The following is a 19,435-nucleotide window of genomic DNA, read 5'->3' as shown; positions in this document are numbered from 1 at the left end:
TTGTAACATAATCATACACGGTACATCCAATAGTGTTCACAAATCTAATGACCCATAAAGGGACCTGATGACCCATAAAGGGACTGCCTTGAAGGCTTTCTGATGACTTATGTGCACAGAGACGTTCTGATGACCCATAAAGGGACCTGATGACCCATAAAGGGACGCATATCATGTAATGCTAAGGATGCCATGGTTAACTTTCAGAATCTTGGACAATCATTCATTCGTTTCCAACATATCATAGCATTTAGAAGAACCAATCATTTTGTATCATAGTATTCCGAAAATACATAGCATTGAACATAACTTTACAAAGTTACTATTCACAGATGATTGATAGCTCTAACTAGATGGTAAGGCGGCACTCCACTTGTTTTGAGGTGTGTGACCTACATGAACACACAAACAACACACACACTTGAACATCCTTTCGAATTCCACACAATTTGTTTCGTTTGCCCTTGGTGTGTTTCTACCCTTTAATTTCCATTAAGGAGTCTTAAACATGGCCTAGGAATGCCTATGATGGAATGAGGATGCAAGAATGCCTTTAGAACTCTTTTAAAAATTTTTCAGAGAACAGGGGTCTCGCTCAAGCGTAGGTTTACCCACTCGAGCGTACAAGTAAACAAAATACTCCGCTCGAGCGCAATATACCACGCTCGAGCGTAATGTGAAACATGCCAAAAGTACTGGATGCATGAAAAATACGCTTGGTAGGCGCTCGATACCCGCTCGAGCCTCTGACTCAGATACCCGCTCGAGCGGACTGTAAAACACATGAAAGTACTGGATGCACGAATTTTCCACTCGAGCGGCTTATCCCCCGCTTGAGCGTGAGTTCAAAATCTGGAATTTCCAGACTTGAACCCCAAGTTCAAAATCAAGTTTAAATGTACCAAATTCGATTCTTTTGGGCTAATTTTCTGGAAAACCCTTTTAAATTCATAGAATAACATGTTTTGAAGATCAATTTGAGAAATCAAAGTCCAAAGGTAGTTCAATTAAATATAATTTCAACAATACTTTAAAAAACATGATGTGTAGGAAACATGCAAGTGTTTATTTGAAATCCAATGCTCTGCAATATGTCCAAATGCAAGATTAAACTCCAATTCATGATGAACTCATGGACTATAACTTGAATATGGCCTTGCATGCAAAGAATTCTCATGAAAACACTTCCAAATGCTATGTTATGAACATGCATGCATGAATCTTTACCCAAATCAACATTATAAACCAATTTCTAGCTTCAGTCACCAATCTATCATGGACCAAGTATGAAGTGACTTAAATTCATAACTAAAAAGATGAATTCCCTTACCTTAAGCCTTGAATGCAAGATGTACAAGTTCAAATATGTAAGACTCCTTCCATCCTCCTAAATTCCAAGCAATTCTTTGAAGACCACAAGATTTCTCCTATTCCTCTCTCTCTAGTCGGTTAGGACAACAAAAATGAGCTGAGGAAATGTGTTTGAATGGGGTGTGCTAAGGCTTCAACATGTTTAGACAAGGTGGCCTACTATCTTGGCAAAATTGTAATTAAGACCAACTATGTAATTTTAGCTCATTTGAATTTAATCATACCCAAACACATCTTAATTAAACATGCCATAAAATCATATAAATTCCGACGATCATAAAACATTAATCAATTTCTGGTTCGGCCGCCGATAAGGCCTTCAATCCTCAATTTAAAACATGAAACGCAAACAGATAATTTAACACTGAACAGATAAAAACACAAAAATGATGCAATACATATGCAAATTAAATTCCAGATTTCTTCTAAATCACTATTAGGCATACTTAATCATGACTTAACGTTCATTAAGGGTCGGGGTTATTACAGTCTTCCCCCCTTAAAAGAGTTTGGTCCCCAAACTCGCATTACCTTCATTCTGGAAGGACACTGGGTTCAATGGGAATAATTCTGGGTATCTTTTCATCTTATCTTCCTCCATTTCCCAAGTTGCATAGGTTCCTCCGTGGTTTTGCCAATCAACTTTTACCAGCGGTATTTCTTTGTTTATCAATTTCTTGATCCTGCGGTTCACAACTTAAATGGGTCTTTCCTCGTAGGTGTAATCATCCTTCAACAGCACGTGTGTCGGTTCGATGACGTGAAGTGGATCTCTCAAATATTCCCGAAGCATCAATACATGAAAGACGTTATGCATATGTTCCATTACTGGAGGTAAGGCTATCCTGTACGACACCGGATTGTTCTTTTCGAGAACCTCGTAAGGTCCAACATACCTTGGCGCCAGTTTTCCTTTCATACTGAATCGAGTTTGACCCTTCATCGGGGTCACCTTGATGAACACGTGGTCCCCAACTTCGTATTCCCTATCTCTCATGCGGACATCAGCATAGCTTTTCTGCCGACTCTGCGCAGTTTTCAGACGTTGCTATATCAGTTTCACTTTCTCGGTTGTTTCTTGCACAAGTTCTGGCCCCAACAAAAGTCTGTCACCTACTTCCGCCCAACATATTGGAAAACGACACTTCCTTCCATACAAGGCCTCATAAGGCGCCATTTCAATACTTGAATGGTAGCTGTTGTTATACACAAATTCGGCCAATGGCAAGTAAGTCTCCCAATTCCTTTAAAAGTCTAACACACACATTCTGAGCATATCTTTTAAAGTTTGGTTCGTTCGTTCAGTTTGGCCATCCGTCTGTGGGTGGTAGGCACTGCTTAATCTCAATTCGGTCCCTAAAGCCTGTTACAAACTCTGCCAAAATCTTGATACAAACTTTGAGTCCCTATCAGACACTATAGATATTGGCACTCCATGCAATCTCACAACTTCAGTCATATAGATATTGGCCAATTTATCAGCGTTATAAATGGTTTTGACAGGCAGAAAATGGGCAGACTTAGTTAAATGATCAATTATAACCCAGATAGAGTCCATACCTCGAGAAGAACGAGGCAATCCCACAATGAAGTCCATGGTGATGTGCACCCATTTCCATTCTGGTATTGGGAGTGGCTGTAACAAATCAGCGGGTCGTTGATGTTCAGCTTTTACCTATTGGCACTGTAGACATCTAGTTACAACGTCTGCAATACTCTTTTTCATACCAGGCCACCAAAAATTCTGTTTCAAGTTGTGATACATTTTCATGTTCCCCGGATGCATGGCAATTTTACTATTGTGAGCTTCGATCATAACACGTTTCCTCAAATCATAACAATCAGGCACACAAAGATGGTTTTGAAATTTCAGCACATCATTTTCAAACACAAATCCTAGCCTCGGTTTCAAATCAAACTCCTCCATGATCTTTTTCAGGTATTCATCTTCGCACTGTTTCTGTTTGATTTCATCAAGAATTGTAGGTTGAGCGGCAATAGTAGTTAACAGCCCATCTTGTTCAAGATCAGTCAACAATTCTTTTCGGTTGGATAGCAAACATGATAAATTCGCACTAGATTTCCGGCTCAAGGCATCTGCTACGATATTAGCCTTTCCTGGATGATACAAGATTTGCAAATCATAATCCTTGATCAGTTCCAACCAACGTCTCTATCTCATATTCAACTCCTTTTAGGTGAAGAAATATTTCAAACTTTTATGGTCTGTATAAACCTCACAAGTTACCCCATACAAGTAGTGACGCCATATTTTCAGAGCAAACACCACGGCTGCCAATTCAAGATCATGTGTTGGGTAATTCTTTTCATGAGGTCGGAGTTGTCTAGAAGCATAGGCAATCACCTTTCCATTTTGCATTAGGACACATCCCAAGCCTTTATAGGAAGCATCACTGTACACTTGAAACCCATCAGTACCATTGGGCAAAGTTAAAATTGGTGCAGTCACTAACCTAGTTTTCAACTCTTGGAAAGTTGTCTCCTGTTGATCATTCCAGTCAAATGACACATTCTTCTGAGTTAATTGAGTCAATGGCAAAGCAAGCTTGGAAAAGTCCTTCACAAACCTCCGATAGTAACCTGCAAGTCCTAGAAAACTTCGGACTTCGGTCACATTTGTCGGTCTAGGCCAATCCACAATAGCTTCAATTTTCTGAGGGTCCACAGAAACACCATCCTTATCAATTACATGACCCAAAATGCCACACTATCAAGCCAAAATTCACACTTGGACAATTTAGCATACAATTTCTTTTCTCTCAAAATCTGCAGGGCGGTTCTCAAATGATTCTCATGTTCTTCCCTGTCTTTAGAATAAATCAAAATATCATCAATAAATACAACAATAAAATCATCCAAATATGATTTAAACACCCTATTCATAAGATCCATGAAAGCAGCAGGCGCATTGGTCATCCCAAACGGCATTACTAAGAATTCATAATGTCCATATCTAGTTCGGAATGCAGTTTTCTCTATGTCCTCGGCTCTAACCTTTAATTGATGATACCCAGACCTGAGATCAATTTTAGAAAATACTTGGGCACCCTGAAGTTGATCAAACAAGTCATCTATTCGGGGCAGTGGGTATTTGTTCTTGATAGTCACTTTGTTCAATTCCCGGTAGTCTATACAAAATCTCAAAGACCCATCATTCTTTTTAACAAATAAACCTGGAGCACCCCAAGGTGAAGTACTCGGATGGATAAAGTTCTTGTCTAACAGTTCCTGAAGTTGGGTTTTCAATTATTTTAATTCAGAAGTAGACTTTCTATAAGGAGTCTTAGAAATAGGTTGTATCCTCGGAAACGTCTCAACTGTGAATTCAATTTCTCTATCAACTAAGTCCCCAGGTAAATCAGTCGGAAACACATCGGAAAATTCACACACTACAGGGATTGTTTCTACAGTAGGACTGTCAGATGGTGTGGTCAATATGCAACACAGATAACCCCTACATCCCTTCCTAAGCAGTTTTACAGCTTTCATAGCCGAGACTAAGTATGGGGGAGGAACTACCCCATTCCCACTAAAAGTAAATTCAGACATACTCAGTGGTTTAAACACAATAGTTTTATTTGCACAGTCAATGGTAGCACAGTATTTAGTCAACCAATCCATCCCCAAAATACAATCAAAGTGATGAATGCCCAAGGGTAATAAGTCCACATATAACATCATATCACCAATCATAACATCACACGTTGGATAAACATGAGCACACATCATAGAATCCCCAGACGGTGTAGTCACAGATATCACATATGTCATAAGTTCTAGTGGTCTAGTCAATTTCCGAGAGAAAGCATGCGATACAAAGGAATGTGTAGAACCAGAATCTATCAACACACATGCATTTTGAGAACATACAGAGAGTGTACCTGACACCACAGTATAAGTGTTTGGTACGTCACCAGGCACTAGGGCGAACACTCGACCTTGTCTCAGAGGTTCTTTCCCGGTATTTGCTTTTGCATTAGGTTTGGCCGCAGAGGCGGAGCCAGCTGAACTTGCCGCTGGATGGTTGGCGTTTTCAAACCTGACAGGACAATCATTCATCACATGACCAGTTTTTCCACATCTGTAACAGGCGCCCAAAGCTCGATAACAAGTCCCATTGTGTTTCTTACCACATTCTGGGCAAGTTGGCATGGTACCACTACTCTGGCTTGAGTTGTTGTACGATCCTGTGTTATATTTCTTATTCCCGTAGAATGAACGACCCTTCTTGAAGTTGTTCCCCGATCTTTTCCCTGTCCAATCAGTCCGTGGAACAAGAGTTTGTTTCCTTGCTGCTAAAATGGATTCTGCCATTAATGCTCTATCCAAAATACTCACGTATGTGGGTAGGTTCAGGACTCCCACCCTATCCAGTATGTCTAGATCCAATCCATCTTTAAACTTGCAGGCCTTTTTGTCGTCTGTGTCCACCATATGGGGAGCAAACTTGGCTAGCTCAGTGAACTTGGGCTCATATTCGGCTACAGACATTCTGCCTTGTTTGAGTTCCTGAAATTTTGAAACCTTCCGGTTTCGAAAGCACTGAGGAAAATAGTTGTCATAGAAGATTGCATTGAACTGAGTCCATGTCATATTTCCGTGACCATTTCGAATCAGTAACCACCACCTTCAGGCTTCATCCTTCAGGGTATAGGTGGCTAGAAGGACTTTTTGGACTTCTGAACAAGGAAACACCTCATACAACTTCTCCATTTCAAGCAACCACGTTTCTACCTTCAACGGTTCAATCCCACCATAGAATGTCAGCGGTTTCATTTTCACGAACTTTTGTGTCAAGTTGATGATGTCACTGTTATCTACTTCAGCTTGTGTTGGAGGAGGTGGAGGGGGCAAGGGTTGTTGTCTTTGTTATTGCATTACCACTTCGGTTAAGGTTGCAAGCATTTGTTTCATTCTATTCATGCGGGCATCAGAGGACCCTGCTGTATCATCATTCCTTGTATTGTCCATTTGCTATACGTAAACAAGACTTTATGTATTCAAATTCACATATTTATACTTGAATTTATGCTTTCACACAATACACATAACATGCAGATGGAATGCCCCTACTTCTTACTAGGACATCCTAAGCTCATATGGAATGGTGTGTGCGGTATAACTTATGCTCTGATACCACGCTGTCACGAACCAAACCTGCCCCTGTAGGTCTAGCATCGTAACTAGCCAGTAATCCATGGATTACCAAAGGCCTCCGAATACTTTAACAAATAATAAGGGGCTGCGGAAGCAATATATAATATAAACAGGGTCCAATGAGTTGTGATGACGTACATGGAACAGAACATTTCAAAAACTTATTTTTATACATAACATGTTAGTCAAAACATACCAATATTTACAAAGTGTACATCCCAAGATCTGACTTTACAAAACATTTACAAGACTGGCATGAACACAAAACAGCCATAGGACTTGACTTCGAGTGGAACCTCTTCGGGAGGCGCGAGGGTTGGCTGACAAAAACCATGGCATAGGCCGTCAACTCTAGGCCTGGTCACCAACTTGCTCACCTACATACATAATATAAACAATGAGCTAAAGCTCAGTGAATAATAACAGAGTAAAGGGTTTAACGAATGATGTCCATCACAGAGTTAAAAATCAGGTTCTTATCAAAACAGATTCATATACTTGTTCATAATCATTTCCATATTTAGGTTTGTAACATAATCGTACGTGGTACATCCAATAGCGTTCACAAATCTAATGACCCATAAAGGGACCTGATGACCTATAAAGGGACTCCTTGAAGGCTTTCTGATGACTCATGTGCACAGAGACGTTCTGATGACCCATAAAAGGACTTGATGACCCATAAAGGGACCTGATGATCCATAAAGGGACTGCCTTGAAGGCTTTCTGATGACTCATGTGCACAAAGACGTTCTGATGAACCATAAAGGGACCTGATGACCCATAAAGGGATGCATATCATGTAATGCTAACGATGCCACGGTTAATTTTCAGAATCTTGGACAATCATTCATTCGTTTCCAACATATCATAGCATTTCAAAGAACCAATCATTTTGTATCATAGTATTCCGAAAATACATAGCATTGAACATAACTTTACAAAGTTACTACTCACAGATGATTGATAACTCTAACTAGATTGTAAGGCGGCACTCCACTTGTTTCGAGATGTGTGACCTACATGAACACACAAACAACACACACACTTGAACATCCTTTCGAATTCCACACAACTTGTTTCGTTTGCCCTTGGTGTGTTTCTACCCTTTAATTTCCATTAAGGAGTCTTAAACATGGCCTAGGAATGCCTAGGATGGAATGAGGATGCAAGAATGCCTTTAGAACTCTTTTCAAAATTTTTCAGAGAACCGGGGTCTCGCTCGAGCGTAGGTTTACTCGCTCGAGCGTACAAGTAAACAAAATACTCCGCTCGAGCGTAATATACCACGCTCGAGCGTAATGTGAAACATGCCAAAAGTACTGGATGCATGAAAAATACGCTCGATAGGCGCTCGATACCCGCTCGAGCCTCTGACTCAGATACCCGCTCGAGCATCCATTTCCCCCGCTCGAGCAGACTGTAAAACACATGAAAGTACTGGATGCACGAATTTTCCGCTCGAGCGGCTCATCCCCCGCTCGAGCGTGAGTTCAAAATCTGGAATTTCCAGACTTGAACCCCAAGTTCAAAATCAAGTTTAAATGTACCAAATTCGATCCTTTTGGGCTAATTTTCTGGAAAACCCTTTTAAACTCATAGAATAACATGTTTTGAAGATCAATTTGAGAAATCAAAGTCCAAAGATAGTTCAATTAAATATAATTTCAACAATACTTTAAAGTAGTTTTTACGCAATGTTATGTAAAGGTTTTTTTGGAATGTTTTATAGAGAAATACGGGTTACTTAGAAATACGCGTTCAGGAAGTGGATCAATTAGGGTTTAGGTGTAGTATGAATTGCTAAGTAATAATAGGTCATGGGAAGCTAAGATTGAATTTGTTTTAGATGGCTAGGCTGACAATATTTTAATCATCAGGAAAAAAGTATAAGGTGTCAATGTGTCTTATTTTATCTTGCATTTTTTATATTCATTTGCAGTAACTTGTTTTCAAATTCTTTTTTGTTCCCAAAAGAAAGAAAAAATGGCTTCATCTTTAATTCTGCTGGCTGCTGCTGCTGCTGCTGCCGTGGTGGCTGCTGCTTGCTGTGGCTGCTGCTGCTGCTACTGTTGCTGCAATGTTGTTGTGAGGCGTGCATACTGCCAATCCATCTAATGAAGAACTAGCTGAGTCAGCAGTTGTGATATGTGAAACTTCTGCAACATGTGGTGTGGTGTGCTGTGTATACAACTAAGGAAGTGAATGGTTTTCGGAATGTGGGTGAAGTTGCACCTGTCGGACATGCATATTGAAGGGAAGGTAACAACTAGTATACTCTTATTTTTAGACTAGACTGTAGAAGAGTCCATGTAACACTGCAAAAAATACATTCTCAGAAGCTCCGGACACCTGTCAATGTCTATTTTTTTGTATTAAGCTTCCCTTATGAAAAAAAGTATATGTTGGGACATTATTTAAGTCAAATAGAGAGGGTGGCAAAAATTTAAGTGACTGATGCTTTGGTTGATGTCTGCTGACAGGTGCCTATTCACTTCCATAATGGTGGTTGAATTTGATTTTTTGTTTTTGATTTTATTTTTTTTCCTTTCTCAGGTTGTTGAGCGGTTCCAAGAATTGTTTGCTAAGACAAAGTATAAGGAGGCTGCAGAACTTGCTGCAGAGTCACCGCAGGGAATTCTCCGCACTTCTGACACTGTTGCTAAATTTCAGGTTTTATTAACATGATATCAGCCCTAACCATTTGTCTTCAGAATGTGTAAATGTCAAGGCCCTCATTTACTCTTTATGCTTTGTAGAGTGTTCCAGTGCAAGCTGGGCAAACACCTCATTTGCTGCAGTACTTTGGAACTCTTTTAACTAGGGGAAAGCTCAATGCTTTTGAGTCATTGGAACTATCTCGTCTTGTTGTAAATCAGAACAAAAAAAATCTTTTGGAGAATTGGTTGGCAGAGGACAAACTTGAATGTAGCGAGGAGCTTGGAGATCTTGTGAAGGTTTGATTTGGAAGATTGAACTTTTCATGATGTTTATTGTGCTATAGTTCTTATACAAAACTTTTCTGTAATCCTTTGTTTTTAATCTGTCTGTTTCAAATTTACTCATTGTTTAAACTATACTTACAAAAATTTACCTAAAATGAAAATAATTTCCCAAAGTCGCTTGTTCTATATTATTTATCAGATCTGTTCTATTGGAATTTCTGATGTAATGAATCCTGTTTCTATTGCAGATAGTGGATAATGACCTTGCACTGAAAATTTACATTAAAGCAAGAGTGACTCCAAAAGTTGTTACTGCGTTTGCTGAGAAGAGGGAGTTTGACAAAATTCTCATATACTCAAAGCAGGTGACATGCTTATGCAATTACAATCATTCAAATAATTTCATATGTTTTATTTTAATTTCACATGTTCAAAATATGGATACTAAAGATATTATTTTTATTTATCATTTTATAAACTACACATAAACTAGGAGTACCATTATTTCTGGAATTGATCGGAGGCATTGTCACTCCTGTAACTGATATTTGTCACATCATTCTTCAACCACACTCTCTGATATGGTGAAAATGAATTACAAAGTAAATAAACCATGAATTTGGGACAAGTTATTTACTTGAAAGTGTTGCTACCCAAAATCGCTTGGAAGAATCTACTGTTACACATAAATAACTACTATGCTCTCATAAGGCACACTTGAAAATTATATAGATTTCCACATTTAATTAATTTGAGTCTCTTCCCAAAGAATAATGCTTCTTCATCTTTACCCAAAATCGCTTGGAAGAATCTACTATTGCACATAAATAACTACTATCTATATAATAAAGAAGAACGGATTTTGAAAATATGTTAGACACAATTGTCCTACTAGGACATTTCAAGGGTCATGATTCATTTGTATATTCACATGGATGGCTCAGATAACCCCCTTAATTTTATATCAATCCTAAATATATATCTTCCCGCCCAAAGAGTTAGCCTCCTCCTTCCCCACGTCTCCCCTCTATTCTATCTTTATCTCTCTCTTCTCACCTTCCCGCTTGCGCACGTCTTTCATGCCTTCTATCTTTATCCCTCTCCCTTCTCTGTTCTCGTCAGTTTGTTCTTGTGACGCTCCTCTTCATCACCACTCGCAATCTGATCATTTATTATTGTAACCGACGCTCCTCTTCATCACAAGGTATTCCTGTCCTCCTCCCTCTCTCTGTTGTATTTTTTGAATGATCAAGAACAGATTGTAGAACAGATTAAATGGGATCAGATTGTAGAAATTGATTTGCAGAAACTGATTCAATTCCACTTTAATCAGTTTGTTCTTGCGATCAGATTCCGATTATTTGATCCAGAAACCAAACCGACAAGAAGATTGACAACATCATTAGCTGCTACAAGCTCCACTTGCTGTTCCACTGCTGTAATTTCTGAAAAGCACAAACACCAGATTCCACTGCCGTACCCATATTAGATTGAATCAGTGATATAAGAGGCACTATGCATTCAGAGGCAATTGGCATTTCTCTGAGTTTTGGATTACCAAAAAGAACAAAACAGAGCTGTGCATCATTTGTCTTCAGTAAAGACCCAGATTAAAACTAGATGGCTCAACCTCATGTAGATTCAGGGGAAAAAAAATTAAAAATAAAAATAGTCGAGCCAAATTCAGAAAATACCCAAATTAAATCATATTTTCTGTTGAATTTGGTTATATAATTCATATTCTGTCATTATTTGTCTGTTTATTTTTTTTGTTTATCTCGATAAAAAAAAAAGATATTTGTTTGTTTATGAATGGTTTTGATCTGTGCAACAAATTAACAGAGAGAATAAAGGAAGCAAAGGAATAATGGGAGACAAAAGAGATTTTGTTAGCCTGTTGTGTTCATCGGAAAGTGGAGAAAAGAAAGAATTAAGAAGCACAAAACAAAGAGGGCTATAGAGATTTTTGTGACAGGGAATGGGGATAGGGAAATGGGTTTGTTTTATTATTCTTTTATGTTTAGAAATTATTAATTACAATTGGATTGATTGAAGGAACTTATCTCTCAATTTTCACTCATCATCAGTCATATGAAAATATCACTGTCTTTCATTATGTATTAATTACTTGATCGAAGGTCTTTGACAATTTTAGTAATATTTTAGCTCTATAATGTCATTAGGAGTTTGGGATATACTGATTTCTGTATTTTTCTTGAATTGATTGAGACTCGGACAAGAACAGGGTTATGCAGTTTTGACTTTTATTTCCAATAACCAAAAAGTGGCAGCTGATATATTTATATGCAAACGGTAGCTAAAGAGGCATGTAATCATAATAATTGTGCAGTTAGTAATGCTATTGTGGAGTAACTTCGCTGTTGTCTTTACCGATCCGGGTAGTGTGCCACCTAATTGGAGGCCTGTGTCGGATGAGGAGAGAGGTGAGACCGATCCATTGACTGAGGCAGAATTTGGTGGTATGTCAGCAAACCTAGTGAATCCAAGGATCCGTTATTGTCGAAAGTGCAACCAGCCGAAACCACCTCAGTGCCATCATTGTTCTGTTTGTGAGTTCGTATACCCAATTCTTCTTGAGACTGTTTTCTTTTCCAATTGTTTCAGAGAAAATAAATCAGATATATTACTCTTTTTTTTTCTGTATATTATTTTCAGGTGGGAGGTGTGTGCTAAAAATGGACCATCATTGTGTATGGGTTGTCAATTGTGTGGGGGCATTGAACTGAAACCCAAGAAATTGCCCAACAGAGGAGCCAACTTTTGGAGATGGAGTATAGGAATAAGATTCTTGATGACCTATTTGAGGTATGTGCTTATTTGTCATTTTGATTAATTAGGTACTGATGGAAATGTGTTTTTTTTTTCCTTCCAAACATTCATTGTTGGTTAATACATTCGGTTGTATTCACGTGTAAAAGGGCACGACAATGTAAAAACACAATCCTTTGTGAACTTAATATTTTTGTTTGACTTTTGGTTATGATATCAAAGCATTTTGACATCAATTGATATTTCGTGCCAGATTAAAGCATTCTTGAATCAGTGGTTGACGAAGTTGACAAATAACGAAACTCTGTCCTTGCAACATCAAGTCCAGGCAGTTGCTCCTTTAGTGTTGCAGCAGTACTCTTCTGATACAATTCAGAAGATGTTGCTTGATGTTTCTTTGGCCATCTCCTCACTGACAAATAGAAAAACCAGGGATCAGATCATGATTCTCAACTCAAAAAGGTGCAGCATTCTTGTTTTTCAACAAGCTTTATACCTTGTCCATTTCCTTCACCGTCAAATTTCTTCTCCCCCACTTATTGTTTACGACACCAATCTGTATTGAGAATTCACAAATGACAATTATATTATATTTACATGACTTTTCTTTTGGTATTTGATTGATGCATATTTTGTGCGATCCCAATAAGTCTTTGCATTTTTGGTTGTTGTTAGGAATCAACTGTCTATTGTTATGACCGATTCAAAAGTTTTCTGTCCTGATCTTGATGGTTTTTGCCCAGTAACTGCAGTTTGCTTGATTATCCCTCTCCCTCCAGTTGTGCACATTACTAGTATTTTGGTTTCATGATGTCATGCTTATTATTCCTAATGAGTTGTGACAATATCAAGTATTGACTGTAGTGTGCATCTAATTTTCAGATTTCTCGATAGACTAGTGACTACACTAGAGGAAAAGAAACACCACCAAGTGAAGTTAAAGGAGGGGTTGAAGGACTTGTCTGCCAAACGGATGGAGCTGCAGAATTCATTGACATCATTGTGGCCAAAGCAGGTGAGTTCATTCCGTTGTTGCTTAATTTAAGACACAGTGCTTTTGTAAGTATGCTGCTCGTCCTTTTCAAAGTTAGCTTTGTGGAATTTCTTCTTGTTTTTTCCTCGACTTATAAATGTTGACTTGTATCTGAATCTGCTTAAAATGATTAAGGTGGCAGACCTTCAGTTCTTCTACTCCTAGTTATTCACTGAATTCTCTTTTAGCTCCATTGTCATATATGTTCATTTATTTATTAGAATCGTAGATTTGAGGACAGATTTGATCAAGCTTGTATGTATTATCCAATGAAATAGTTTAGTCTTCATATGTTAATCTTCTGATTATTAACCTCAATGTTTATGCATGCAGCCTCTTGTATCAGGTGCCACTATAGGATTGGAAGGGCAGGTAAAAAACAGTATTAGCAATTTTCTCACTAATTCCTATATGAACATGTGGAAAACTCTTTATATGGATTTGGGACTACAGAATGTAATTAACTCTTTTTTATATTGTTCAAATTCTTACTGCAACTGCATCCTCAAATCATTTGTGTAGCTTACAGTTTACAATTACAATGGAGGTCCATGTTATCGGTGCCTATTTCCAACTCCACCTCCTATGACAGCATGTCAAAGATGCTCTGATAGTGGTGTTCTGGGAATCGGTAAGCCATTAATATGTTGTGTCTTAGTCCATTCAATTAGAAATATTGCCTACAATCTTGAATTTAAAGAGAGAAAAATCTGAGTTTGCCTGGGAGTTGTCCTTTAGCTGTCTGTCCTTGTTTGCATTTCTCGAGTCCCTTGCATATTTCTAGTTTATCTCGTTACTAGAATTTTGATATATTAGCAAGAAGAATGGGTATTCACAAAAGGGGAATGTACGAGTGATGGACCTGATGGTCAATAACACCCAACTCTACATTTGAAGGCTTTGTCCCAATTGCATAAGTTTTGAAAGGTGAAGTTTAAAGTTTTTTGTTGTTGTATTCCTGGCCATATTTCTAATTTATCTCATTGTGAATTTTTTGATATATTATAAATGGGTATCACAAAAGGGAATGTAAGTAAGAGTGATGGTCAAGAACTCTAATTCGACTCGATTTTTTGGATGATGTAATTCGTTAGGCGAGTTTTGTTTCCTTCTATTGGTTATTTTGTTTTAGTTGCATCATCTTGATGCTTTCTCAATTAAATTTATTATTCATCAAAAAAAAGAACTCTAATTCGACTCTACTTTCAAAGCCATAATCTCAATTGCTTTAAGTTTTGAAAAATGAAGTCATAATTTTTTTTTATATTTTTTTTGGTTTCATTCCATAATCATGGATGTAATCACTTTAATACATTACCAATGTTGACTACCACAACCTGGATGAGCCAAAATTTATGACAGTTCACTGAAAGGTGAAGGCATAGCAAAGGATTGCGGGGTTCCTTTAGAGATTGGGACAAGATCTCAGAAAACCTCAGAGCACAGTGAATAACTGAGAAGATGATCTGCAGATTCTCAGTGCCTTGCAGGATTTGCTGACAACATTGCATATTGTGGTCGTGTCATGATTTGTGTTCTTTTTTCTCAGCTAGTAGCTTTAGTTGCCTAACACGGTACTTTGTCTTTATGTGGTGGACCTTGAACTTGCTATGGGAAGGCATAGGATGACACTAAGAAAGATGCTTTAATGTGCAAGCTATTGTGTACAAATTTGGAGTCTCCAGTCCAGCCCTTATTTCCTTGCAAATTCACCTGGCTTGCAAGTGATGTATTTCTTTTATTTATTTGCTCTACTTTTATATAATTTTACAGTTCCTGGTATTATTGGCTGCCACCAAGCCCTTGAAGCTATAAAGATTGCAAGTGATGTTGGTGAACCACTCTCAAGAAGGATGCTTCTTTTTGATGCATTGACTGCACAGATTCGTATCGTATGTTTTAAAAACTTTCAGTTTTCTATTGATAAATTCTCTACTCTATATTTATTTTTTATTTTTCTTCCAGCATAAACATCCTCTATATTTGTTGAACTTAGTGGACATGCCCAGTCAATTCCCCCTTTTTTTCAATTAGCCTTGTACCATGATTTTGCTTAGGTCAAGATCAGAGGGAGGTCATCACAATGTGAAGTTTGTGGAGAAAATGCGACATTCACCGAAAAGCAATTTCAAGAGTTTGACTATGAGAAATTCACACAATCTCCCCTGTCCATGGTATGTTTATGTTCTTTTATTTCCATTTTAGGCTGCACATTGTGTTTTGATTAGCTTGCTTGAGATTTATTTGGTCTTAAAAAGTGAAATTTTTTATGTTTTCCTCTACCACAACTTCTTGTTTCATAAATAGATACGAAGATTTTTGTCTGTGAACTATTGAACTGGCTTAAGATAAAATTCATCTCTTGTGTGTTACCCAAGTTGTCATACACTCTAAATATCAAAATGGAATTTACAATTTATAAGCCCAAGTCTCTCTCAATCTTTCTGAAGTGCTTCTTTTATAAACCCAGGGATCCGTATTTCATTGTTGTCACGACCCAAACCCGGCCCTATGGGTTTAGCACCGTAACCGGCCAGTAATATGAGATTACCGAAGGCCTGCAGAACAGTAATATAGTAAAACAGAGTACAGGGCCTGACGGAAGCCAATACAGTAAATAAATAATGTCCATTGAGCTGTGACAGTCTGTATGCCAAAAAGATTTTTCGTGCATTCACACATACAAACAGTGCAGTCTATACAAAATTTACAGTCACACAGTACAGGGACCTAATCCCTTGGTAACAGTACAGTTAGCAGCTGACAGTCTATACAGAACAGTAAGACGGTACAGAAGGGGAAATTCTAAAACACCCCTAAGCCTTAACATGATAGGCTCGGAACCTCGCAGTGAGGCACATAGGCTGGCTTGACAAAACTGGAGTCTAACCCGCGCTCCTAGCTCCGATCTGGTGGCTGAGCACCTACATATATATATAAACAGTGAGCTAAAGCCCAGTGAATAACATAATGCGTAAAGAGGTTAAGAATGAAATGTCCTTACAGTAATGAAAATAGTTCATTAAACAATACTTCAGTCTTTCAATCAGAACAGTTATTCAGTCATATGTGGTACATCCATTAGCATAGCAGTAAACAGTAGGTCTTAAAGACCGAACAGTAATGATGGCCATCAGTCAGTAAACAGTAGTGGTTCCGCGAGGGAACCGACAGAGATCTCTGTAACAGTAGCAGTAACAGTATACAACAGTTGCTAAGGATGCCACAATATATTTCAGAATATAGGACATACATTCAACAATTAACAATAAGTACTTCAGAAAGCAGTTTCGTTAAACAGTCAGAAAACATTCTCAGTTGAACATATCTTTACACAATTGTTACTCATAGTGTTCGGGCTACAATGTGCTAGAGCGTGTCTCCCCAGTTGCCAACCCTACACAGTTCACAGGTTGAACACACACTAAGCTACACAGTTGGGAAATATCATAATTTAATCCCTAATGCCTCGGTGTGTTCTACATCTATCTCCTCAACAATATGCCTTAAACTAGGCCTAAGAATGCCTAGAATGGGATGAGGATGCAAAGATGTACTTTTAAAAGCATTTTCGAATTTTTCAGAAAACAGGGGTCACGCTCGAGCGTAGGTCACTCCGCTCGAGCGGACATGCAGACAAAGGTACCCGCTCGAGCGTTCTGCAAAAACAGTCAAAAGTGCTGGATGGGTGGAATCTCCGCTCGACGGACGCTCGACGCCTGCTCGAGCTTGAGACACATGATTCCGCTCGAGCGCCCAATCCTACGCTCGAGTGGACTGTAAAACAGTGCAGAGATACTGGATGCTCGGATTCCACGCTCGAGCGTCACTTCCCCCGCTCGAGCGGAAGTGCAGAATCTGGAAATTCCAGATTGCACCTCCAAGCTCAAAACCAAGTTCAAATGCATCAAAACCAATCCTCTTGGGCCCATTTTTCTGGAAAACCTTTATAAACACATAGAATAACATGGTTCAAAGCTCAATTTGAGGAATCAAAGCCCAAGGGTGTTTAGTTCAAACTCAATTTCAAATCAATTTCAAGAACAAGATGAACATGCAAACAAGCATGAATTCAAACCAATTTAAAGCTTCAATTTGATGCTCTAAAGAGCCAATTATTTCCAAAACATGATGAAATCATGGCCTACACTCAAAACATGGACATGCATGCAACAATTTGCCATGAACTCAACTCAAAATCCAACAATTCAAACATGCATGCATGAATTATGCTCTATGTCAACATGTATGAACCAAAACATGGCTTAGCTCTACAATTTATCATGGACCATGCAAGACTTAGCTCAAACACAAGAATGAGAAGATGAAATCCTTACCTAGGTTCCTTGAATGCAAGTCTAGAGGTTCAATTTAGCAATCTACACTTCAATTACCAAGAAATTCTTCAAGTTTCCAAGCAATTCAAGGTGAAAAACCAATTTCTCTCCCTCTCCACTCTCTAGGTCGGCAAGGCTCAAGAAAAGAGTTGAGGGAATTATGTTATGATCAAGTGTAAGGCTCAATGTGTGAGATAGTGGCCCACTTAGTGGCAAGTTTGGTAAATAAGTCAAAGTTTGCAATTGATCAATGTTTAATCTAATTTAATCATACCTAATCAGTTTTCAGATAATTACACCATAAAATCACACAATTTATGATGATCATAAAACTTCAATCAATTCCGGATTCGGCCGCCGATAAGGCCTTCAATTAGCAGTTTAAACATAAAACACAAACAGAGCAAATAATCAATCAAACAGATAGAATACAATTTAATATACACACTCAGTCAATTCAGTTCCAGTTTTCAGTCAGTCAGTTCAGTACTTTAACCGGTCCAATTATCAGTCATAGTCAGTTCAGTTTAACGATAATCAATGTTTATCGGTAATCAGTCAGTCATTAATCGGTAAACAGTATGAGGGTTGTTACAATTGTGGAGTTCTATATTGATTCTCTTTCCTTGTTTTAACTTTTGATACTTGCTAGTGTAGAATTTATTCAAGACTAAAGCCTAGAGAAACAACCAAATCTCATGAGAACGTGGACATAACAAATCACATATTGCAACATAATGCACGTACCGTATTGTTCTATGTGTGAGATACTAAGCATATTTTATGACCTGAATGCATTTATTAGCATTTGTTGTAATACTAATGCCATCAAACTTGCTAGCTGGTTTATTGTCTATTTGGTTTTATAGATCAGTCTGTTGGGTGCATAAATTTCCTCTTATCTTCCTCACCCTCGTGTGACCATCTTCCGATTGATTGCAGACTCCATTGAAGCAAGACCTACTTCCTACAGAAGCTAGAATAAGCGGCAAGGAATACAAGGAGAGAGTTGTTAACAATCTCAAGATTTTAATTGTGCATTACTCGGGTATTTTATTGTAGGGATGGATGTATATATTTTTTTCTTTTCTTTCCCCACTAGCAGATGGTGGGGGAAGGAGGTCAATGTTTCTGATCTTGTTTACTGGTACCTTCATTATAGAAGCATTTTGTTGACTTTCTCATGACTAATTTAATGATTTGAGTGTAATAAATTTGCCACTAATGGTTCTGAGTGAAATGATTCAACTTTGTTTCATATTTCAGTGCACCAGTCACATTCTAAAGCAGTGAAGAGAGCCATCAGTGAACATTGTGGTATATGGACAATCTCAATGCTTAGTTACTTTTATTGTTTCCAGTGCATTGGTATAAGGTTAGCTTGGTAAACATTGTGGTGTACTTGAATTGAGTGTTTTTATATAACTCACTCTCCTAGTGTAAACATGACAGCCAGTGAATTAGTTTGAATTTTTACTTAACTTCTGTTAACCTGATGGCTTAAAAGTTACTAAGAATTGTATAGTTTTGAGGGCTGTTTGAACAATTGATGGATGACAAACATGGTAAACTGATTTCTGAGCATTTTGTATAGTTTTGTTGCTGGTTTTGTTTGATTTGTTTTCTGACTGTTCTGGTAAATGAGGTAAACTGCTGCGTCAATTCTGATTTGGTTATATGATTTTGTTTGGGTTGCTGAGTTGAAATGGTTTTCTGAACTGGTGATGATCTGTGTTGAATCAGTTTGCTGATCTGCTATACTAATCTGCTACTCTTCTGGT

At 38.1% G+C, this 19,435-nt stretch overlaps 1 protein-coding gene and 1 pseudogene across 1 annotated transcript; one reads left to right on the top strand and one right to left on the bottom strand.

Moving 5' to 3' along the window:
* The window catches only part of LOC145789137 (putative serine/threonine-protein kinase PIX13), an 81,148-nt pseudogene that overhangs the window by 26,322 nt on the left and 35,391 nt on the right, over nt 1–19,435 (bottom strand).
* On the top strand, nt 8,602–19,270 carry LOC114286716 (uncharacterized). Its single transcript, XM_082873191.1, has 14 exons — nt 8,602–8,811; nt 9,106–9,222; nt 9,309–9,506; nt 9,743–9,859; nt 11,845–12,068; nt 12,171–12,320; nt 12,507–12,746; nt 13,167–13,299; nt 13,651–13,689; nt 13,840–13,948; nt 15,091–15,209; nt 15,375–15,491; nt 18,597–18,702; nt 18,921–19,270. Exons 1-14 carry the CDS (start codon nt 8,755–8,757, stop codon nt 19,040–19,042), a joined length of 1,848 nt encoding a protein of 615 aa, XP_082729317.1. The 5' UTR covers nt 8,602–8,754; the 3' UTR covers nt 19,043–19,270.

The sequence above is a fragment of the Camellia sinensis genome, chromosome 6, assembly GCF_055761805.1.
Source record: "Camellia sinensis isolate YWXY chromosome 6, ASM5576180v1, whole genome shotgun sequence".
NCBI lineage: Eukaryota > Viridiplantae > Streptophyta > Magnoliopsida > Ericales > Theaceae > Camellia > Camellia sinensis.
This window is presented reverse-complemented; position numbering and strand designations above follow the sequence as displayed.